Genomic DNA, 25580 nt, shown 5'->3' on the forward strand with positions numbered 1-25580 from the left:
TGTAACACACGAATAATAAAAAGAAATGAAAAATTTAGATAATGCAGCCAGTTAGTCGGTATCTTCTCCATCATCTGCAAAGCATGTTCTGTCTGCCTGTAGATCTTTACCATAGAATGCTCTATCATATGCATTCTTGATGATTGTACAAATGGTGTTTGGAGGTAAGGCAAGATGGCATGCAGTGTCAACAATTTAGTCTCCATTCTTAATGTGCTGTATTATATCAACTCTCACGTCAACAGTAGTACTAATACATTGCCTCTTGCAAACACCAGACAGCCTTCCACCAGCACTACTGATTCTAGATTTTCCACTCATAGCTGAAAAAAAAAAATCCCGGGATAGAACATAATGCAGTATATCAGAGCACAGAGCACTCACAACATTCATCCATTACATTGCTTACAGATTCGACAGGAGGAAGCACCCTGTTCAACAAATAGTGATTTGATTTAGTTCATGGATTGTGTTTTATATATCTATCAATATCTCTGTTGCCCTTTCTCTCTGGGAACTCCCATCAAAGGGGTCACCATTGCAAAAGTCTCCACTTATCCCTGTCTGTACTAGCCTCCCTTACACACACCATTCTATGTATTCTTCCCCATTTCTCTCCATTACTCTTCCACTTTATTTACCCATGTCACAGGTTGCCTTCCTTTCACATCAACCCCATTAATTGTACTGTCATTCACTCTCCTTGTAAAATCACCATCTTGCATACTTTCCATTTGCCCAAACCACCTCAAAGTATTACGTTTCACTCCTACCACTCCACAATTCATTCTGTTTTCATTCCCTGCCATACCAAATCTGTCATACAACCCTTCATTATTTTTTTTTTCGTTCCATCCATTTATACCACATATTCATTTCAAATAAACTCATTTCCACAACCTAAATTCTTAACCACTCTGACTCATTCCATGTCCATGTTTCAGCTGCGTAGGTCAAGGTCAGGAGGACTATGCTGTTCCTAGATCCTGTAGTCCCCTTCTTTCTTTTGTATCCCCACTATGATAATTTGTCTAGTAGTGGGCATGCCAGCAGAACCTTGTGGTACATTTTTGAAATATTTCAGATTAATTGCAAGGTCATTGATAGTAAGGTCAACTATTCAGAGTATGGCCAGATGCTCAGTATAGAGGTCATAGTGGAGTGTATATACTGACTTGTAGTGTACGAACTTGGGAGCATCATATATCATATCATCAGAAAGATTATAGAGTATTAGATTTTATGATTATACCATCATAAAGTTTGGGCGCATAACTTTTCAGCACTTTGCTTTGCTTGAGAATTTTTGAATTAAGAAACTCGCAGATTTTGCCCTACTACCTCTGTAATACTGCCAGCAACCTGAAATTGCCAAAATGGGATTATTTGATCCACCCTTCCCTAAGGATGGTAAGAAGTGCATGACATAAGTTTGATTTACAAAATGGGAGATTCTTTGTATCTTGAAAATTTCAGAATCCCCCTTCACCACAAGCTGGTCCTCAGAAGATCATGTTTGATGACTGGGGTGAATATATTGATGAAGCTACCAGGAGGCATTACTATTACAATACAAGAACACGGGAAAAGCGATGGAAGCCTCCACGAAAGGGAATTCATTCAGTTGCCATTCCAGAGGTAAGCTTCTATGTGGTTGTTCTGTCCTTGTGATCAGGGAAATCTTGGGACAACCTTTGGCTGAGTAAAAACATTCAAGTCTGATATGTTTACTAAACATCTCACACTATGTAATCTGATGTGTTCTCAAAAATATGCAACTTTTCACAATTAATTACTGTAGGAAATAAGTCATGAATCTCAGTTACTTTTAGTGTAATTCATAACAAGGAACTTTTATTATGCAGCAGGGTGGCTCATGTACAACTTCCTCAGAACGAAGGTCATAACTTATGTGTTGATATTGCTCCATCGTACCATCACATTGTTTTTCCACCATATTTGGGTTTCTTCATTTACCTCTTCTTAATAAGTTTATTCAATAGCATTTCATTTTGGTAATCTCCTATGTTCCATATCACTTGAGTTTTCCACCCACTGACCCATGTCTTTTTCTCAACTAGATACCAACTCCTTTCCGTATAATGTAATTTTTCAAGTTTGTTCAAGTTCTCTCTGTTTGTGTATCCTCACACCATATCATATTATTTCCACAAGTTGGCTATGCAGCAACCATTTCTGCATTGCCTTTAAAAGCAGAGGATTAAGTTGTAGCCCAAGTTTTGGATATGAGATGTGATGCTGTGAGAGTAAGAACTTACAAATCAGTCTGCCTAAAGTCCATAAAGTATATTTTGCTGGGTGGTTTGGTGCATTGTCAGCCACATGGAGTTCATTCGCCATTCTAGGGATTTTGGTTGTCTTAACTTGGAAATTTCAAACTTTAGGAATAGCTCAACTAATTTTTGAAAAGTCTAATGAATTTTGCATTTTTCTGTGCACCATAGGAAATTGGGAGTATTTCCTGGGATCTCAAAAAATGTTTGCATATATTGAAGACTTGTGTTCAACCCCTCTCTCATCTCCCATACTCTTTTTGGTCTTACAGCTCAGTGCATAAAACCATTATAGATAAAAACAGGAAGGGGACTTGAAAGAAACTTTTTACTCTCAGATAAAATTCCTCTCAGAGGCACCTGTGCTGATGTATTTTGTTATGTTTATTTCAGGTTCCTCTTTCTGCAAAAAAAGAGGAATTAAGAGGTAACTCAAGTCATGGCCCACCCAGGATTCCAGCCCCTGACTATCCCAGTTCTCCAAAGTCTTCCCACAAACCCTTTTCATACTCTAATCTTTTAGAAGGAGCATCACCTTTGTTGTTGAACAGAGCTGCTACTCTGGCACCAGCCTCCACTGTTTCACAGCACCAACCAGTCGGGCCTTCCCATACTTTCCCTATGCTAGGTGTCTCTCCAGACAAGAATATGTTACCACACCAATCCTCTAATCATCCCCAGGTCCCATCACTGAACCTTATTACTCCTCCACTTGTTCCCCCTAGCAGTGCCAAACCTCATTATCCTGCAACCCCCACTTCTCCAGTCCCTGTAGAATTTACAGAATTTAGTGAAGCAGATCAGAGGTCTTCCCTGCTTGATGTTTTGTTTGATGTTAGTCCTCCAAAAGGCTGGTGCAAGAGATATGATGCCCTCACGCAGAGAGTCTACTTCTTCAACAGAGCTACACATCAGCGGGTGAGTAACAACGAAGGACTGCTTTGCTCGTTTCTGATATTTCTGAGTTATTTTTATGTCTTACTGAAAAATTATGTAAAATCAAAGGTTAGCCCAGAATAGCAGCAGCGTAAAAAAAAAAGGTATCAAAAGTTTGGACAAATGTATTTTGGTAGTCATAGGATAATTGGATTTAGTTACACAAAATGTGGACTTATTTGGATAAAGAACTTCGTTTCTCTCATGACTGTTTACATATTTCCTAACAAATTACAAAAGAGATAGATTTGGGGAAAAAGAGATAGGAAAGTAGAAAGCCAGGAACATAGTAGCAGCAGCAGCAGCAGGATTGGCAAAAGTGCATAGCTCTTGTTCTGAGAAGTTATTTTTAGTTCACAAAATATTTCTCTGCTTGAATGTTAAACATGAGGAGATTACACAAGTCAGTTATTACTATTTTTCTTGTGATATGTGTCTTAATTCACAAAATTTTTTCACTGATTGAATGCTAAAGAAGAGGAAATTACACCAGTCTCTGATTATTGTGTTTCTTGCAGTAGGCATCATAGAATTCTTTTTACTAAGATTCATGTTAGATTGGTACACAGGCACCCCTTTAATGATTACTTGTTGGCTTTCACTTGGTAGATTTATAGCCTTTCCTTGTAACTCTATCTGTCTATATCTTTGGTGCCCATTCCCTCTGGGAACTCCCATCAAGGGGTGGCCATGACAAAATAATGTCCACTTATCCCTGTCCTTACATGCCTTCCCCACATACACCATTTCGTGCATTCTTCCACTGTTTCTCTTCTCCAGTATGCTCCCATCGTATTTGTCCATATCACAGGTGGTTTCCTCTCACACCAACCCCTTTAATTGTACAATCACACTCTCTCCTTGTAAACTCCCAGTCTTACATTCTTTCCACATGCCCAAACACCCTCAAAGTATTACATTTCATCCACTCCACTTCTTCGCACTTCATTCCCTTTGCATTCCCTGCCAAACTACATCTCAAATACACCTTCATTTCTTTCTTTATACCATCTAGTCACACCACATACTCTTCTCAAATAGCTCATTTCATAAACCACCGTGACACATTCCATGTCCATGTTTCAGCTGCATAGGTCAGGGTTGGGAGGATTATTCTGTCCCTTAATCCTCTCTTCACTTCCATACTTGCACTTGTACCCTTCATTGTTCTATTAAGGGACCCAATGACTTCTACCCTGTACTGCTTTCTCCCTTATCTTTCATATCATATCACCAAACTTACCCTAGACAGCTCCTTAATACTTAAATCCTCTCCTCTTCCAGTCTTTTTCCCCTCATATCCAAAGCACAATTAAGTACACTTTCTCCTTTCACTCTTTATGGTTTTACAAAATCTATATTTTCACTGATTCCCTTCAAACACCATTACTTTACTTTTACTTACATTTACCTTCAATTGCCTATGCTTATCCATGTTATGAAATACTTACAACCTTCTGCAACTCTCTTCACTCTCAGCAAACAACACAGTGTCATCCGCGAACAGGCTCGCCACTAGCTACCATATCTTGTCACCACTCCTTCTCTGCACCCCTTTTTTCGTAGTTTTTCATTCATCTCTTATCACTTCATCCACGTATATATATTAAAAAGCCACATTGGTGTCACACAGCCCTGCATCACACTTACATATATCCCAAAACTTTTGCTCAATTATCCATCCACACCTACACATGCATTTGTTCCTCTATAGAAGGCTTTCACACCATCCAACAGTTATCACCCTTTACCATGTACCCTTAACACGCCCCATAAAGCATTCCACTCGACTCTGCAACACACTTTCTCCAGATCCATAAAAACAGCATACAACTTCTTACCTTTCACTAAATACTTTTCCATGGTCATCTTTACCTAAGAACATCTGATCCACTTGTCCCATACTTCACTTGTTCTGCATTCAGTCACTTCCATCACTTTATCAGCCAACACTTTTCCTGGTATACTTAACAGACTTATTCCCTTATAATTGCTACATACATTCTTAGAACCTTTTCCTTTGAATAAAGGAACAATAATAGTTTCTCCCAATCCTCAGGCTCAACCTTCTGTTTGTATGCTAAATTACATATCAGATGCATCCACTCCAGGTGTCTCTTCTACCTCAGTCTCATTATTGTCCTTCTTATCTCCCTTTTTGCTATAGGCCCTTGCACTCGTATCCTTTTCTTTACATCCTCCATACTCATGCATGTAACAACTGTTGCTTCCCCTTCTCCCACATTCATCAGCTCTTCAAAATATTCTTTCCATCTTCCTTTCGCTTTCTCCATATGATTCAGTGACTTCCCTTTCGTACTACTCACATTAATATTTCCACTCTTTCACCTCCTTTCAGTATAGTTTCTTATTTTCCTGAAACTTTACACTAAACTTTCTTCCATAATCTTCATCTGCTCTTTCTATGCTTTCTCCTATCATGTTCATAACATTCTGCTTACATATTTTATATTCTTCCCTCCTCCTTTGCTGAACTTCTATTGGTACATTCTTAATGAGCAATCTGCCATATACCTTTTTCTTTTCTTCCGCAACATTTCTAATCTTATCTGTCCACCATGTAGTGCCCTCTTTTTTTTTTTCCAATATATCACAACCTTGTATCCAACTATTGATTCTACAGCCTTTACTAGTATTTCTGTGAACATTTTAAACGCCTTATTCTCACATGACTGCATCCCTACATTCACTGCACTTCCATCTAAGCTTTCACTTACCTTCCTTTCGTACTCCCCCTGCATTTTTTCTGATTGATCTTCTTGCTTTCTAACACTTTTACCTCTCCACTCTTCCTTACATCCTTTCATCCACTATTACATAGTCAATCAAAACCTTTCACCCTTCTCTTCCATCTTTCCTTATCCGTGTATAGGTGTGGATCCTCTTGTGCTGAAAAATGGTGTTTACAAGGAATAAACTTCTTAGCACAACTATCCACAAGATAACTTCCATTCTCAATTACTCCATGCACTCCCCATTTACAATAATGAATTTCATCACATTCCACTTTTGCATTTATATCACTCAATACGACCACATTTCTCTTGTTCCCAAAATCGCTTATACAGTCATCCAAATATATCCATAAAAGCTTTATTTCATCCTTACCTCATACAGTCTCTTTTACTATTTTCCTGATGTGTGACTCTGGTGACAAGTTGGGGATTATTTCAACTCCCAGGACCTTCTCAAAATAGAATCCTGAAGCTTATTTCTTGTTAGATGATAATCATACTGAGGCCTTTTCTTAGCTCTGTCTCACTCTCGTTACTTTACATTTGTTTGCACTGTATGGGGAAGGAGTTTCTCACTCAGTAGGTCCCATCCTTTGAGCATTTTCTGTCAAACAACTTTTTTGAATATCTGCATTCTGCCCTTATTTGAAATATCTTCATTCATTTTATTCCATCCCTCCAGCACTCTTCTACAAGGAGAGGACTTCTTCAGTAAGAACACATATCTTCTAGAAAGTTTCTAGCTTTTTTATGTTATGTACTGTAGTTTTCTGTCCTTGCATCTCTCAGAAAATTGTTCTCTCTCTACTTCATTAATGTCTTAAACAACTGAGGGTCTTTTCCATACTATGATAAGCAAATTTAAGGCCACTAACCTTTCCCAATAGCTTAGCTCTTACGTTTTGGTGTATGTGTGTATGTGTGTGTATGTGTGTGTGTGTGTGTGTGTGTGTGTGTGTGTGTGTGTGTATGTGTGTTCTCAGTAACCACCTGGTTTGTTAGGGAGGACAAAACAAATCAGGTTTATAGGGAAACTTGTGCTTATTTTGTTGAATGAAAAGTGGAAAACTATTCTTGATATTACCAAAAAAGGAGAGTTGATGAAGATCCCAGGAAAAGGCTTGAGTGTATATCTGTGTGTGATAAAAAGTTATGTGACCAGTTTGTTTTTGAGCTGTGTGATATTCATTGTTTATTTGTTCATTTTTTGTTTGTTTGTTTGTGGTTTGCAGTTTATTTTTGCATTATTATGCTTGGGTTATAGAAAAAAAGGATTCTCACAAAGGAATTTTTCTTGGTTACAGTTGCTGTATTTATCATCAAATATGATACTCATTGATTAGAAATAATATAAAATTTGGAAATTTTGTTATTTATTACTTTGGCATTTTTGTTGAAAAAGAAGAAAATCTTTTTAAAAGTCTGCATATTGCTGGTGTGTTCTTTCCTAAAGGTGTGGTTCTTATGGAAGGAGAGGTCTGGTGATCAGTACCTTTCAGATTGTTGTGTTCAGTTCCAGTTGAAAATCTGCATCAAAAGTTACTTAGATTTGTATATTGGTTTATTTACTTAAATAATGGATTAGTTACCGTGCATCTGTAACTTGTTTTACAAAATCCAAAAAGCTTAGTAAGTGGAAAAAAGGTTACAAAATTTAGAGAGGATGTGAAAAATTATGAATTTAGGAGTACAATCTGGAGAGGAAGTGATATCCTGTATACTATCATAAATGACCTGTAGCTCACAGTGTCTACTGGAGTGGTTAACTCTATTCACAGCATTATTTAGTTGCCACTGAGGCATCCTGGGATTGTTATTTGTGAAAATTGCTGATGATAGTTTAGTATGTGCTGAACAGTGGTGTGTGAGGAGGCCTTGAGGGCTGTGGAAGGTTATTGTCTACATCCTGAGCAGTGTTGGTCCCCTGGGGTAGGATCCGTGCCCAGCCAAGACAGGATAGACTGCAGCATTACAGTGGTAGCTCATACCCTTACCACCTTGTAGTGCTTATTAAGTGTAACTCTGCTCACCACTCTGGATACTTTGTTGAGAAACTTTGAATGATTTTATTTACAAGGGAAAATATTATCACTTGAAAATGGATATAAGAGATTACAAACAACTGATTAAGGCATGTTAATACCTTAACATACCTATGTTACTTTGTATATTTTTCTTATATTAACAGCTACTTCTAGTTTTAATTACAGGAAAGATTGCTGGTTGATGATTTCAACTTGGTGTGTTAGTAGTATACTTTGTACGAGAATGACTTAGACTTATCCTGTTTTAAAGCTTTAGAAAGAATGTGTGATGATCAATATAAGGTAACTTTGATGGGCCCTATGGTTTTCCAGCCAAAAGGAGTTTCATGGGTCACAGAGGTGGATATAGCATACCACGACGATAAGCAGTATATTCGCAAGACTTATCAGAGCACAATGGATCTTGCTAAAGAACTGCAACTAGATGCAGATGTTTTCAGTGATACATGTCCAAGCCCAAGAGAAAATACTCAGGTGTCTTGTAGTACTCCACTTCAAGAGAGTGACCACACTTTTCAAGAAGAAATACATGCTCTAAATGACCTATCGGATGGCAGTTCAAAAGTAGCAGGACATAAACTTTCTCAAAGTATTTATCATGATTCCAAAGTTCCACCAAAGAAGCCACCCCGTAAATCTCAGCTATCTGTGCAGTCAAAGGAAACTGAAATTGTTACCATATCTTCGCGAGTCCATTCACCTGTTATCCAGACTCGCTCTTTGTTGGCCATCCCTGATACTCCATCCATAATGGAGGCTGGTTCCAGAGTTTCGTCATTTACACCACACACTAGTACCTCTAAGCCACTTGGACACTCCAGAAGTAAGTCTGAAAGCCTGAAAGTTGATAAAGTGAACATATTAGAAACAGGCTTTCAGGATCCTTCAATTGCAGTAGCATTAGCGGGTATTGTTACTGACCCAAAGACACTTTCCATAAATGTTGCTGGTTCACAGTCATCAACTAAACTTGCCACCAGATCAAAGTCACCATCCAAACTTACGACAAGCCACATGCCATTGTCCAAATATGCTACAAGCCCCAAATCACCATCCAAACATACTACAAGCCCCAAGTCACCATCCAAACATACTACAAGCCCTAAGTCACAGACACCAAAGTCTCCTACGTTTAGCTATTCACAGTCCCCAGTAGATGATCAGAGAGAGAAGAATACAGATACCTTAAATTCAGAGGTGATGACTAAAGATCAGTATGAGGAGATGCTGAGAGAGTTAAGTGCTCATAAAATTATGTCATCTCGAGTGCCTTTGAAATCAGTAAATGATAAGAATATTGAAGAGGAAGGAGCTTTAGCAAGTAATGCTGAATTAAGGAGAGAGTTCACTGAAACTACTGCTTCAGATGATGGAAAAGTAGAAGAATATTTGTCACAAAAAGCAGGGCAAGAACGATTGTTTTCTTTATCAGATATTTCTATGCAAGATACACCTCAGGAAATAAACACTCCAAGTGAAGAAGTGGTAAGCAGGCCTCTGTTAAGTTTTCATAACAAGTCATTGGCTCATGTTCGAAAGTCAACTTTTATCAGTCAAGATGAGGTAGGATCCATCCTTGAGGACAAATCCTTGTCTTCTATGATTGGATTTACCTCCTCCTTCGAAGATAACCCAGCTCTTGGTGGGGGGGTAGTCAATCTAGCGTCTCCTCATTATCTCACTCATGATATAGGCCATGGAATCCAGTCAGATCAGGATGGGTCTTCCTTTAATGGTGACACCGAAAATGCCAGTTCTACTCTGCACTCCCAGTTTGTCAGTAGTGGCTACAGCAGAGAGCGCAAGAGGTCACAAGGCTCTGAGAAGGTAGTGCTACCATTTGTCGGTCTTGATGTATTTAGCAATTTTCAAATCCCTTTTCAAAAACTCTATATATATATATCTATAGTATTAATATATATTATCCATGAAAATTTCCCAATGGTCTTTGTCAAGAAAGAGAGAAAATTGATTGAAAATTGCTATTTCCATCACTAGTGTTTTTTGGATGTAGCTTTATAACTGCTGCTCTTACATAACCAAGCCTAAGGATGGCTTATATTGGCAGCTTGTTCATACTACTCCTCTGGAGGTGCACCACATAAACAAGTAGTAGATGATTAATGAAATGACAGAATGCTATGTATGTCAGTGTCACCTGTGCAGTGATGTGTCCTACTTTCATTGTTATTGACATGCTTCATTTGCAATGCAAGATTTCTTCTTATGCATATTGCAGCCAAGTAACCAATTACCTTGCTTCATAAGCTTTATGCAGCAGAGTTTAGGCATTACGGGGAAAGCGCAATTTTATTTTGATGTGTAAAATCTAACTGCCACTTAAGGTTGCAGTGATTATCAGGGGGGTTTAGAGGTAAATTATTTGTATTTTCTTACAAGTTCTTACGATAGATTTACTGTAGGTTTTGTGAAATTGTTGAACTATTTTCGTGCACACATTATTGAAACTATACCGACTAATTTTTATAGAAAATTGTGTTCAGTTCATTCACATTATCTTATTTGTGAATTGATGAAGTGTGACTTACAGCTTATTGTGAGACTCGCAATAGGCATTTACCAAAACCTAGATAAACCTTCGATACATGATATTCATTAAAGCTATCATCAGGGCCTAATCAGTGATGCTAGTAATAGTTCATTAACAGAAAATAGATATTGTCTTTGGCAGTTTGATTGATATTTCATATCTTTGGAATTTCACATAAGACATCTGGTTATTTTATGTAAGTAAAGACGTTTCACACAAATTGTACTCCAACTGTAGATCCCATTTATAAATGATGTTTACAGTATTTTAGTTTTTTAGATTGATTTAGTGATTAATGATACTTTCTGGCTGCTTAATGTACATAATTTTACCAAAGATGTTAGACAATTAACTGCTATGAGTAGTGCTGATAACACTTTAGTGAGCCATCTTTGGTACAGATAGTGTATCCAGGATTTTACTTTTTTGTGTTCACACTGAAATACATTCCTTACTCTAACATTCCATTGTCGATTACAAAGTGATTTACACTAAAAGGTGTATGACCTGTTATTTATAACTGGATTAACTTAACCTTGAGGCCCATAGCCCAGCATATTGGATTAGCTTATCCTTATGATCTATATCTCAGCATATTAAGCTGGTATGTATGATTTATAGATTTTCATGATCATTAGTATATTGATTTAAGATACACACAAATATTACATTTGACAAAATTTGCTCATGAGATGTTATTACTGTCAACAGTAATATAAATAAATTACTAAAAACTTTTGAACTGGTGTGAATAAAATTTTTAGAATTAAAACTGGTATTTGATGAAAAAGAAGGAAAAAAATGAAAAATGAACTAGACATTATTATATATAGTGTTCAGTACTATGTTTATTTTCATTTTTTCATACATATGCTGAAAAAATAAAAGCTTCAGGCCTCACCAAGTAACCATGCACTGTGGACTGTAACCTGACACCATGGATACAGGAGAGTCATCACAATTTTATGATGTCCAGCACAGCCTCAGATTCAAGCTAAGATGCTTCACATGATATGGGATATAGTGGTTGGCTTAGTGATGACACTTACAATATTAGTGGTATGCTGATATGGAAGGGAAGAGATGTAGAAATGACAGCTTGAGCCCTATTAGAATAAGCACTCAACAAGTGGTACTGACTGCAGAATATCTTAATAACCATTTGGCTAAGACTGAATGGTAAAGGATTCTCTGGTTAATGAAATTGTTCACCTCACACATGTTTGTGCCATCCTCAGAGGTAGTATACAAGTCTTGTAAAAGAAAAGATTCTTTTGCTGACATGCCTTGCCTCCTGTCTGAGCTGTGAATAAAGAAATTGAGATGGCAGTTTGCCATGCCAGCACTTTACTATGGCCATGTGGCTTGACATGTAAATGTAATTACTGCAATTACTATGTGGGTCTTGAGTTGATATGCACCACAATATCTTTTTTACTTATTAGCAATATAGAGTGTATTAAAGTCCTATATAGTTCCATAGTATCTTTTATATACTGGTGCCAGATCAGGTTCAGCATAAAACATAACCAGGGAAAACAGAGTGATACCATAAGTTGGCTGTAGCTAGCTAATGGCAGAGTTATGATAAGAAACAATCACTCTCTTTAAGAGGATTAGATGGAACACTCTCATCCTACACTACAATCGTTGAGAAACACTCATCCACACTAGAATTTCCAATAGAGATAGTGCTGTCTCAGTACTGTTATGCACGATCATCATTCAGCACACTAGTACTGCTGTTTCACAACTTTTTATGTTTACCATTAATGGGAACCATTAAAACTCGACAGACAATGCTAGAATGGTATGTGAAAGGCTGTGGTTTGTGAGAGTTATAAGATATCATAATGATCAAAAATTTTGTATTTGAATCTGCCTTGCCAAAAAAATCTTGTGTGGCCAATTTTGATTGTATGAAAAAAGATTTCAGGGTTTTATGGGCAAATGACAACCTTATTTTGAAAGAATTAAGCAATTGATGAAGTGTACTGTGGCAAGATAGGAAAAGTTAGTAAAGCATGGTTAAATGTTTGTCTCTTAAAGATGTGGTTTTGTGTCTTGCTGATGACAGGCATTGTGGCTGCCACCACCATTGTGGGCCTCAGATACTGATATCACTAGCCAGCTTACCAACAGACCATCTCTTGATCAAATTTCTCTTCCCTAGTGAGCATATGCCATGTTAAGGATAAAGCATTGATTCCCTGTCGACCCTTAAACTGCAAGAGTTATGACGAATTGCATAGCAGGGGGGTGGGGGAATCATCATATGAGTACTGTTTTATGGGTTCCACCTAAATCCTTTGCCAACACTTTTACATATGAGTGGTGAATGTTGCCATGGTCACTGTAGGTGCTTTGTTCACTCTTAGAAAGCATTTCTAAAGTGTAAATACATATATAGGTAGATTTAAATGTTTAAGTAGTGATCGGAAATAGTGATGTGTCATTTAGTGAATGTGAGTTATGAATCTCACACCACACCCACCTCCTTCTTTCTTCCACCAACCTTTCACCTCCATCTGCTGGGGTATTTATGTATTATCATCAGGTACCATCATAGTTACCTTCTCGGTTCTCTCTCAGTCAGATCTTTGTGCTTCTATAGAGCAATGACCATAATCAAGTTTTGATCTATGTGGGGAATAGTTTTATGAACATGTCCTTCTCCATTTATATGGAAGCAATTCTTATATTTGCCAGCAGACAGTCTGCCTCTATCATACTTATCCATCTGTGTAACTCAGACAATAAATTAGGCACAATGTCACCCCATAGATCTCTTTCATATGACAATTCTTGTAATTTATTTCCCATTCAGTAATAATTTCATTGAGGCCTTCATTCATTGTGCTCCATACTCATCACCTTGCACTTGCTTGCATAGAATCTCATAAGCCCTTTATCTGACCAATCATAGAATTAGTCCAGGTTCCCCTGTAGGCTGATGCAATAATTATCATTCTTAATTCCCTCATGATCTTGGCTTCATGCACACACATGGTTTCATATGATTGAAGTCCATCAGGCAAGTCGTTTATATACACCAAGAATAGTGATGGGCTTAGAACTGAGCCTTGTGGCATACCAGTTGTTAACCTCAACTCGCTTCAAAGATGCACCTCTTACCTGTGTTCTTTGCTTGCTTCTAATGAGGTAGTCTATTAACTTTTTAATCAGCCTCCAGTTAGGAACTATGTCAAAGGCTTTCTGGCAGTTCAAGAACTTACATATACCCATCTCTCTCATTGATCTAGGATGGAGCTCACCCTGTCTCTATATAGAAGTCTAGAAGATTGTTTATGTATGACCTCTTTCCCCAGAAGCCATGTTGTCTCCAATTTAGAAAGTTTCTCATATGCAAGTGGTCGTTCATATGTTCCCTGATTATTTTTTCCAATGTTTTACAAACCACAGTTGTTAGTCTGTCATTCAGTGCTGTTCTAGATCCTATTTTTTAAATATAGACACAACATTTTCCCTCTTCTACCTCTTTTGATGTATATAATCCGCAGACAATATAATGAACTACCTGACCCTGTGTATTGAACAAATGATATGTTGAACAACCAGACCATTTCATTTGCCCAGGCACAGCTAATTGACAGCACGTCACCCCCTGTATACCACATAACTCCAATTCACTGGGTTCTTTGGATGCCTCATATTCTGTATATTTAGGCCCTAATGCTTAATGTTTCTTTCTCTCCATTCTCTCTTCTTGTTTTTTCCTTATTCTTTGCTCCGTTCAGTTCTATTTGTGTATATTCTTAGTAATTCTTTCCTCACTCATCCTGCTCCCTTAACTTCCAACGTGAATATCATCTCAGTAATTTTCTCCTTGCGCATCCTCTTCATAAATCCAGACTATTTCCACACACACTCTTCAGCTCTCTTGTACATTATTCCACTCACTACCAAGTTTCCCGTACGCTCATTTTGTAGTCAGTCAACCCTCCTCACACCACATATTTTCCTCAAGTGCTCCTTTTGCAACACATCAATCCTCTTCCTTACTTTTTCTTATTTAGGGCACATGTCTTACATGCCTCGCATCCATACAACAGTGTTTGAACTCCTGTATCATCAGGCATTTCCTCTTCCATTTACTCTTCTGTGCCTTGGACCGTAGCCCCCTCACTCACCCTATGGTTCATTTCAACTTCCATGGTTCCATTCACTGCTATTTTCACTCATGTGTTCTGTACATCCCACTTCCTCTTAAGGTCTCTTCAATCAAACTCACACTCTAACTCACTTTTCTCTTTTGTTGCTAATCCTTATAACCTAGCACATAATTGCAACTTTCTCATTGTACACACTTCTAAACTCATACACCAGATTTTGCAATTTCTCGCTCAAATCACTGTATCATCAGCACACAGCAGTTGACTCACCTCTCAGGCCCCCCTGACCCTAGCAGACTGGAAACCTGCCCCAACATTTACCCTTGATGCAGACCACCACCTGGAACCACTCTCACTTCTCTTCCTATTTGCTTCCATATCTGCTTTTCTTGATAGAAACTCTTCACTTCTTTTATTAGCAGGTGTCTCATTTACTCTTGTACAGAGTAATGTTTATGTAGGGTTGCTCTTCGCCCATCTCCTATAAGCCAAAATGAAATCAGAAGCTACCTGTCTTATTGACTCAGACCCTTCTTAACTCATCTCTATTTACTTTTTCACTTACAAGTATTATTTCTTCCTTCTCCCTTATATAGAGAAGTTTTTTCTCTTTCTGTCACCTTTCTGTACTTCAGAATTGAATTTACAAATTCTTTTTGGGAGCTTGAACTGATCTTTTTTCTAATTTCTTTACTGAAGGTTTACATTAAGTATATTGTTGCCCATTCCATATTGGCTACCATAAATGAATTACTTGTATACTCAAGTACATACATATGTTTGAGAAAGGGCAATGTGAGTGTAAAAACTCTCCTTGTAGCGCATGAGTTGTAATCAAATGTATTTGTTTCTTTGTGTGAGTTTGTCTGAATGAGTGTTCTGAAAGATTGTACAGGTTTTGTCTGTCTGAATGAATGGACTGAAAGATTGTACAGTTTATCTAAATGACTTTTGAATTGTACATAGAAGATTTGCATGTAATTAAACTTTGGTTGATGAATAACTATTTTGTATTTGATGAAAGATTAACTTTTTTTCATACTGTTGGTGTTTGGTTGATATTCACAAATAAGATTTATTCAGATTCTTCTGTTGAAGACTTTGATACATGTATTTGGACTGTACTCAGAAAAATTGCATGAAGTCAATAAATTTTTCAATACGTACTGTAATAAATTTTATTTCTTATCTGTAATAAGATGTATTTGTTTTAGCAATGTTCATAGTATTAAGATTGATATCAGAGTCTTTATTTAAATTGTTATAAGACTGTAAAGAAAACCATTATATATATTTTTATCATGCATACATGGATCGATTTTCTTTTCATTGTTCCATTGCAAAAATTAGTAACAATGAATGATTTTGAGTTGTTTCAACTTAGGGAGTTCCCTTTAATGACACTTGGTATGTTTCCCCTTTCTGACACTTTGCATGAAAAGGGAAGCATACAAAATACGTAGGTTGTAGGATTTCAATAATTTTAGCTTATATTAATCTTCTCTGTCAATATCCTTTTCATTTCTTTCTGTAAGCTCCATTCCCATAAGTTTGTGTTCTTTCTTCATTGGTTCTTGATTCCATTGCCTTATACTTGGAAGACAGTTACTACACTGAATATTATGTTGTTAGGAGAAAGCTAACGTTCTAACAACTAAAGAGTTATTTTACCAGAGCTGATAGGGGAAATGATGTTTGGTTTAAGAACTTTTGAGCTCTTGGCACAACTTAAAATGTCTGCTGCTGTATATATATGCCCCACTACACCATTTGGATAGGAGATTTATTAGTAGAATTTATGTTATGAGAAACCTACAGTTGAACACATCATAGGCCATGACTTGTGTTCATTTTTAATGTCTCAGTGAGGAATTAACGGATAATATATCAGAGAATTTTTTTTTACAAAAATCACTTTATGCTGTATTGACTGGACTGTGGAGCATTGCTCTGTTTATATTTCCATGTTCTGAGCATTTCATTTTTGTCCCTTTTTATTTTGATTTCCCATGAATTACACACATGCAATCATTCAGAACTCTTCTGTTATTCATTCTTTGTTCTGCTTCAATTCTAAAGTATATTTTTATTAATGTGCAGCCCACCCGTATGTCCTTTTTGAGGATAAATAACTTACCCAGATGTAATACCACCCCATGAATTTATATACCAGAGTCCATGAAGGATTTATCGAAAGATTTGATGAGCAAAATACATCTCAGTGTAAAATGTTGAGGAAATGATAGTTGAAGATTGCTGCTATTGAGTTCTTTGAGCGTTTTAAGCTTGTGAAAGAAAGTATATTAGCTTCTGGGTTCTGCAAACATTATCCTACCTTGAAGTGAGATCTGAAATAGCACACCTCTTCCTTTAGAGTTAGTACTGATTTATGTCAGTGATTCATGCAGCCTCTAGCCAATGCCAGAATGATTCATGCAGCCTCCAGACAAATTTGCTGTTGGCCATTTTGAAACAGTTCCATGCTCTTACTTGTCTTCCCAAGTAATCTTAAACTGCATGATCCTCATTTTCCACAAACCATTCAATATTATCCACTTCCGTTTTGAATTCGATTTTCACACCATTTCCAAAGCCTTAGACCTTCTGAAAAAATTTGCATGTATTTCAGCTATTGTACCTTTACACTTTTCTAAAATAAGTTTGCTTATTTTCTGATTTTTTTAAAGTGCTATTTTACTTCATCTTTATATATAAAGATCCATTTCACATAATTCATTAGGTTATTCACCAAAATTGATTCCCCTGTTCCTTGAGGTTGGATTGTGAATAGTTATGTAACCCAAACTCTGAATAATTATAACTGATGCCTTGAGCATTCACTTCCTCCCTTCTCTTTATTTCTGTTCCTTTAGTATTTGCTTCTGGAATGTTGACAGTGACCTTCCTTAGTCATCCAGATACTTTATTGAAACCATTTGCTGTTTGCTTGTACTTGTCACACCTCTCCATGTTATTATGCTGTCACCTTTTCTTAATACCAAAGGCCACTTTCTAGAAGTTACTCTTATTTTTCTCTACAAATATATATTTTCACCAATATATTTAATCTTTCATTTGCCACATCTCTCTTCCCTTCCCTTGTCTCATGTGTATAAATCTCCACAGGATTCATATTTCACTTTATTCCTATGCTCATTTCACTTTTTTGTTGCCTCAAAAATATAGCAAATGCCTTGCTTTCATAATATCCTCACTTAATGTTCTGGTATACAGTATATGCACAGCTTAACTTCTTAGCAGCTAGGCTTGAGATAGTGTGTACAGCATTAATTACTGATATTGCGTGTGTTAATAGTGGTTCGCGACGAATAATGATGAAGGGAAGATCTACTACTATGAAGAAAATGGGACAAAAAGTCTATGGAAACTGCCAGAGGTATGTGAAAGTTATAGTTTAAGCACTGTTCTGGTTAGATATGAACTTAGGATTTCTGTTGTGTCATTTTTTTTTTATTTGTGTGGCTGTCTTGCTAACAGTTGCAAATAACTAGTTTAGTAGAATGAAGTGAAATATAGTTTACTATTGTCACTAGACTTTTAGGGAGTAGACTTTAAGAAATTTGTTCATTACTTTGTATCACCTGTAAGAGATGTAAAATAGTAGGTTGAAACTCCTCCGAACTCTGTTAAGGGTTCTTGAACAATATGATGGTCAGCTAAGGAAGAACAGATAGGTATCATTCATTCTTGTATGTGCCAAACTGATATTTTACTGAACCAAGATATAGAATTGCTCTTTTCATTAAAAGATTTTATTTCCAAGTAGTTGAAGAAAGGATTTAGTGTGTATTATCAGTCAAATTATAAAGTTGATTTGTACCAGGTGTTTTACTTAGGTTTTGGGATTGAAATCCAGAGTTATGGGTTCCATATCCAAAACTTTCAAGCATACTAATTTTGAAGGAATGTTTGTAATTTTGGAAAAAAGATTTTAGTTCTTTAGTGCCATGCATTAGCTTTTCTGTTGTAAGGACAAGGATGGGACAGTTTTCCCCAGATTCAGTATATCTTGTTATGTGTGAAAATTTTAAGATGAGTTTCAGTATATGGCCTGCTCTTGCATTTCCATATTTTTTTTCCTTGTTGCTAATAGATAGCTTTATGATATGAAACTGGGTTAAAGGTTTTTCTTGTCAGTGATTGTAAAAAGGTGAAATGCATCCTTCTTTATAATACTTTATACCTACTGAGCTTTAGCATTACTTATGTAGTGAAACTTTTTCCACTGCAGTTTGTTGATTCTTACACAACACTAGCTTGAATTCTGGATGGGAGTCATTTTCATGTTATTTCATAAGAACTGTTTGGTGTATTTTCAAGGGACTAGGAACTTTCAAAATAAAGCTACTTCTATGGCAGGTTGCTTTACATTGCAAAGGGAAGTTTGGTGTTTGTTCCTGTATTGGGAAGAGTTTCACTTCTTGGCACTGAACAGGTATATGTTTGTTACTAATGACACTCACAACAAGGAGAATTGAGTAATTTATACCCTGGCAATTTAAAGAGACACCATATCCGGTGCTTTAATGTCCTTTGCTTTCATGTTTGACCGAGATATGTAGCTGATACTTATTAATTCCTGTACTGTATCTCATAATGAAAAACTTGTTGATAATTGTAATCCTTCCATTACTTCATTGAAGCGGTGGATTAAACACTATTCATAATGCTTATGGTTAAGGGAAATCAGTCCATGTCTAGGAGAGCATCAGTGGCTTTCCCAACAGCATTATGTGTTTGACAGAAAGTGAGGAGTATGTACAAATTGTTGAAGAGGATTCTGCAGCCAGAATCGTGAACTGCCTGATTTAAAGAACTGCATTACATAATTTAAACTGATTCACTAAGATTTTAGAGAGATTAGAATTAAAAAAAAAGGTCCACCATTGTGTTGTTTGATATTCTAAAGTTTTGAGAGTTAGTCTTTTTTATTTGTCCCTTCAGTCTCTCAGATGTTTCACCAAGGTAATATTTATAAGGTCACATTTCTGATGAGGTCCTCATAATCATTACTGTGAGAATGAATTTTCTGGTCGTCTGTCTATCTACCTATATCTCTTACACCCTTCCTTTTGGGAACTTCCTTAAGGGGTGGCCATGGAAAAAGGGGCTTCATAACTCCAGTGCTGCTTGTTACCCTTTAGTGCCTTATTCTTAACAGGGCAGTAATAGAGGGCACCTGTAATGCAGAGTTTTCAGAGGTGCTTTTCTGATGTTCCCCTAACAACTATTACCTAATATGTCTAACCCTATGTTCCAATCTACTACTTCTATCCAATGGTTACAGCTGATGCTCCTACCTCCTACTTCTGCATAATGTTTCTACCTAATGCTCCTGTCTAATTTTCGTACCTATTACTTATATCTGTTGCTTCTGCCATTTTGCTAAAGGGCCAGGAGATTGCATAGCTTTTACTGCAGAAAAATCTAGGTGTTAAGAAGCATTTTCTGGTTTATCATTGGATGATGGATTGGAATTAGTCATGATAGCAAGGGAATAAGTATTCCCAGTAGAAGTTTTATCATTGTCTCCCTTTTTGCTCATCTCATGTTCTTAGCACAGTAAATTGCACAAAATGTTACTAGGTTGCATTAGTCTTTTTAGTGCATAAATGGGATATGAGCCCAGAAAATTTTTTGAATGGTGGATATATTAAATGTCCTTGTATGAGTGAAAATGATACATGCACATGCAAGTTAGGCTGTCTTATAATACAAGATTTTGTCTGGATTATTAGAGTTACAGGACATGGCAGAAAAGTTATGAGTAATGGGAAATAACAAAAAATATTATGTCTGTTATTTGTATGTATTCTTTTCTTTTATGATTTGTTGAGCTACTCGATTGGAACTATTTAGGCCAGTTCAGCAGGTAGTAGTGGGATGTGAAATTTTATTTTGTAATATCTAGTCATAATGGTTTTGTGTGGCAGTTACTGATTCATCAGTTTGGTGTTCCTTATACTGGTTAGGCTGATGCTTTGCTTTTGCAATTGTTAGATGTATGTGATCAGTATTTATTATAAAGAAAGTTTATTTTTTGCTCATAGTCATCAGTGTATAGGCTATCAGTTAATTAATATGTTCAGCATTTTTATATCAGATGGTACATCAAACTTGTTTTTGAAACCTTCAAAAATTAGGATAAACTAAGTCTATTTCTGGTACAATACCTGTTATTGATGACTTAATCGAACATCATCATCAGCACTCAGAAATGGGTTGCTATCACATAAGGGAAATAGAAAGGATCTGCTCAGCTTGAGAAATGGCTGTTACTCCCAGACTGAGGGTAGTAAATAATAGAAACATAGTGAAAGCATTCTAAAAGTAGGAGACAATAAGTAAAAGTAGCATTCTCTGGAAATACCTCTTTAAACAGAAGTCACTGTAGCCAAAAGCACATTGGCTAGCTTCATTTAGGGGTGATAAATCTGTACCATAGTACTAACTTACTGTATCTAATGCTAGCATTGTGTTCAAAGGATGTACTCGAAGCACAAGTACATAAGGTGACCAGGTGTCGAAAGGATGCATGGTAGTTGATTGAATAGAAGGATGAAGTAAATTCTTGTGGAAAAACACAGTGGCCAAATACAGCTCAGTACACAGAAAGATAAGAGTTTGGGTTGATTGCTACATTTGTGACCAGGAGAGCCCCAAGGTTAAAGTCTCCTTCAGATTCATAGGGAGGTATGCATGCAAGGGAGTTTTTCAGTGTGGGGATAGCCATGGCAAGAGCAAGACTGCCTGTCTTAGTGATGAGGGGACCAAGGATTCTCAAGGAGGGACCAAATGAGCGCATTGACCTCAATATAGAGGAAGATGCTGCCATTGCATCTTGTCGTTGGACAAACCTTGGTAAGGGAGAAATATATTTAGGAATTCACCCACCAGACATGGTGAAAATTTTGTGCATAGATTTCACAGATTGCTTTAGAGTAATTGCCCTTAATATTGTCATAACCCATGATTTCTGGGAAGTTTAAAAGCACTCACACCAGAATTTTTACCTTTCCAAACCTTGTTTTAGGTTGAAGACTATGATGATTCCTCTGGGGATGGCAAGGGGGACTCCCTCAGTAGGCCAACATCACCCCCTGAAAGCCTCAGAATTTCCACATTATTAGAGAATCTGGTGAGTTTCCTGTCATTTATATGATGATAGAGCTATGTTACATGCAATTTAGATTTTTTTCTTTATTTGATTAGATCCAATTAATTCATTTGATTAAAAGTATTTTCTTGGTTGAGATTAACAGACATTCTTGAATGCCTCCTCCCCTCGAACAGACAAGCTGTGGAATTCACATCCTTCTTTTGTCCTTACCTTTTCATGTAACCATTTTTCCTTTAAGATTCAGGACTACAGACACTTGCCTGATTCTTTTTTCTTTTTTTTATCCATTATGGCCAATGGAGGATTTTTCTTTTTAAGGCTTGGTCATCTGTTCTTGATGCTACCTTGCCTTGCAGGAAATGACAAGTGTGAATGAATGTGGCCTTTTTTTTTTGTTTTCTCGGTGCTACCTTGCTGATGCAGAGGGTGGCGATGTTATTTCCTGTATGTATATGTGTATATGTTATGTATATGTATGAATATGTGTGTGTATATGAGTGGATGGGTCTTCTTTCTTCGTTTGTTTCCTGTTGCTGACTCGCTGATGCTTATAACAGCACTCAAATACAATGATAGTAATAATAATAATAATAATAATAATGATGATAATAATAATGAAATTTGTATATATATGCACATGATTGGGAGATGTATAAGAGAAAGCAGCAGGAGGTTAAGGGAAAGGTACAGGGATTGAAAAAGAGGGCAAACTAGGGTTAGATGAGAGAGTACCAGTAAACTTTAGGGAGGATGAAACTGTTTTGGAAGGAGGTAAACAATGCGCAAAAGATAAGAGAACAAATAGAAACATCAATGAAGGGGGACAAAAGGGGGAAGTGATATCAGATAGTCATGGAGTGAGGAGATGGAGAGTATTTTGAAAGACTGTTAAATGTGTTTGATGATAGAGTTTCGTATGTTTTGGTTGGGATGGTATGTGAAGTGAGAGTCGTGGAGAGTGGTTTAGTGAAGGGTGAAGAGTTGGTGATACCCTTGTGGAAGATGAAATGCAGCAAAGCGGAAGATGAAATGTAGTAAGGCAGCTGGAGTAGATTGTATTGCATTTAACTTTATAAAAAACTGGGTTGAATGTGTCGTTGATTGGTTGATAAGGATATTCAGTGTATGTTTAGATCATGGAGAAGTACCTGAGGATTGGTGCAATGCATGTAAAGTTTCATTGTATAAAGCAAAGGGGATAAAGGTGAGTGTTCAAACTATAGAGGTATAAGTTTGTTGAGTATGGGAGGGTATTGATTGAGAGGGAGAAGGCATGTACAGAGCATCAGATTGGCGAGAGCTGTGTGTTTCAGAAGGTGTAAAGGATATGGATCAGGTGTTATTTTGAAAAATGTGTGTATGAAATAGAAATATCAAGAAAAACAAATGAATTTGTATGTGGCAGTTATGGATTTGGAGAAGGCATATGACAGGGTTAATAGAGATGCTTTTTGGAAGGTCTTAAGACTATATGGTGGGGGAGGTAAGGTGAGTATGAAGTCTGTTGGGAATGAGAGGGCTTGGGAAGTTGGTAAGTTGATGTTCGGCAATGATACAGCATTGGTTGCTGATTTGAGTGAGACTGCAGAAGTTGGTGACTGAGTTTGGAAGAGTGTATGAAAGGAGAAAGTTGAGTGTAAATGTGAATAAAAGCAAGGTTATTAGGTTCAGTAGGATTGAGGGACAAGTTAGCTGGGATGTAAGTTTGAATGGAGAAAAATTTGATGAAGCAAACTGTTTTAGATAACTGGAAGTGGACTTGGCATGGTGTCAAAAACTACGGTTACAAATAATATCTAGCTTGCTTGAATTTTGTAACTGAGGGCTTAGATATCATGTACTGTATCTATTTATATTTTATAATCTCTTCAATCTAAAGCTTTTTCTTCAGAAATCTTGTGCTTTCTCTACCATGGCTAGCCACACTCCAACTAATCTGTTTTCACAAGTTTTTATTGTGTTGTACTCATACCATGAGTTGATGAATGTGAAGTTTTTTGTTGTTTGCACAGCAGGAATCGAGTGAGAATATTGTCAAGGAAGGATTCCTGCATCGCACATTCCTATTAAGAGATGGTAAAAAAGTGCGCAAGAACTGGACACAGTCTTATGCCCGCTATATAGTGGGAACTTTTAACAGTGGCTCCTCAGGACTTTTGTATTTTTCCAAGACAAAGGATGAAGATAAGGTATGTGATTTGAAGTTTTCTTGATTTTATACAATTTGCATTACCTAAAGATTCCCCCTTCTTTTTTTTTTTGTGCTACATTAGGTCCGATTAAGATACAAACCTTACCATACCCACCTAGCATAGAAAAATGTTGGGAGATGATTCTTCAGGAGATTTGCTTTTATTCTTGTTCATGGGTAGAAATATGACCACTGTTATATGTACGGAGATGTGATGATATACAGACTGAAAGCAATTTATTTAGGCAGAAAATTTATTAATTTGCTTTGTTATCAACCATCTATTTTCTATTGTTCTCTCTAATAAAGAGTCATGGGTCAAAAATTTAACCCGTAAACTTTAATCCCCACTCACTCATACATACTTGTGCAGAATTCTGCCCAAAATATGTACGTGGAGTGAGATTTTATGCTACAATTTAATGGTTAATTTTTGGGTTAGGGTTCAAGAGGGGAGGGCATATGGATGCCGAATGCCTTCACAGGACATGACGTACTCAGTTACCCTCCAAACACAAGAGGTATTGCACAGTTCATGTAGGCTTACCATTATTGCTGAAAATTCATCTAATTTTGCTTGTGTGTGCATTACACATGACACCTAGAGAATGAGTTTGAATGAATGTGACCTTTTCTGGTCTGTTTTCATGGCATTACCTCACTGAAGCAGGGGTTAGTGATGCTGTTTCCTGTGGGGCATGGTGATGCCAGGAATGGGTGAAGGCAAACATGAATATGTGCATGTGTATATGTCTGTGTATGTGTATGTATATGTGTATATGTTGATATGTATATGTGCATGTATGGGCAATTATGTATGTATATGCCCATACAGTCTCTAACTGCCATGTGTAATGCACCAAAACCACAGCTATCTTTCCACATCTAGGCCCCACAAAACTTTCCATGATTTTTATTCTTTATTTACTCTAGTTATGATCTAGGTTTTGCAAAAATTCTTCCATAAGGACTTGGTGGAACTGAATTGACAGTCTAAGTACTTATTTTGTGTTTGTTACAGAAAGCAGAGATGTTTGAATTTTTTCCAATCTGTCATTTGGAACACACACCTGATAAAAAGACAAGCAGACAACAGGTGCTTGGGCTACGCAATGGCCATGATACAGAGGTGCTCCTTCAGTTTGATGATAAAGATATTGCTTATGAGTGGTTCAGAGTTCTTGTTGATCATGTGAGTATATAGTGTCTTTTATTTACATGGTTTCTAAACTGATTTGCCTGCTAGCTAGATATATTTATTTTATGTTTTACAGATTTAACTTTTTAACTCCTGTTGATTATCCTTAGTGATTATCCCCAAGGATAGAGAAGAAAGAATACTTTCCACATATTTTTTCTGTCTCCCGCGTTTGCGAGGTAGCGCAAAGAAACAGACGAAAGAAATGGCCCAACCCACCCCCATACACATGTATATACATACGTCCACACACGCAAATATACATACCTACACAGCTTTCCATGGTTTACCCCAGACGCTTCACATGCCTTGATTCAATCCACTGACAGCACGTC

The 25580-nt window shown here is 36.9% G+C and overlaps 1 protein-coding gene across 3 annotated transcripts in view; it reads left to right on the top strand.

Annotated features, from left to right (window-relative positions):
- Positions 1–25580, top strand: part of LOC139764896 (uncharacterized) — a 45310-nt gene that overhangs the window by 5170 nt on the left and 14560 nt on the right. The window contains exons 4-10 of one of the 3 annotated variants that reach the window (XM_071691959.1): positions 1477–1638; positions 2688–3212; positions 8344–9858; positions 18032–18112; positions 21770–21874; positions 23869–24045; positions 25069–25239. In XM_071691959.1, the coding sequence (XP_071548060.1) occupies positions 1477–1638; positions 2688–3212; positions 8344–9858; positions 18032–18112; positions 21770–21874; positions 23869–24045; positions 25069–25239 (2736 nt within the window). The remainder of the gene's footprint in view (positions 1–1476; positions 1639–2687; positions 3213–8343; positions 9859–18031; positions 18113–21769; positions 21875–23868; positions 24046–25068; positions 25240–25580) is intronic. The other 2 variants (XM_071691957.1, XM_071691958.1) reach the window with 2 other exon arrangements.

This window comes from Panulirus ornatus, chromosome 51 (assembly GCF_036320965.1).
Source record: "Panulirus ornatus isolate Po-2019 chromosome 51, ASM3632096v1, whole genome shotgun sequence".
Lineage (NCBI taxonomy): Eukaryota > Metazoa > Arthropoda > Malacostraca > Decapoda > Palinuridae > Panulirus > Panulirus ornatus.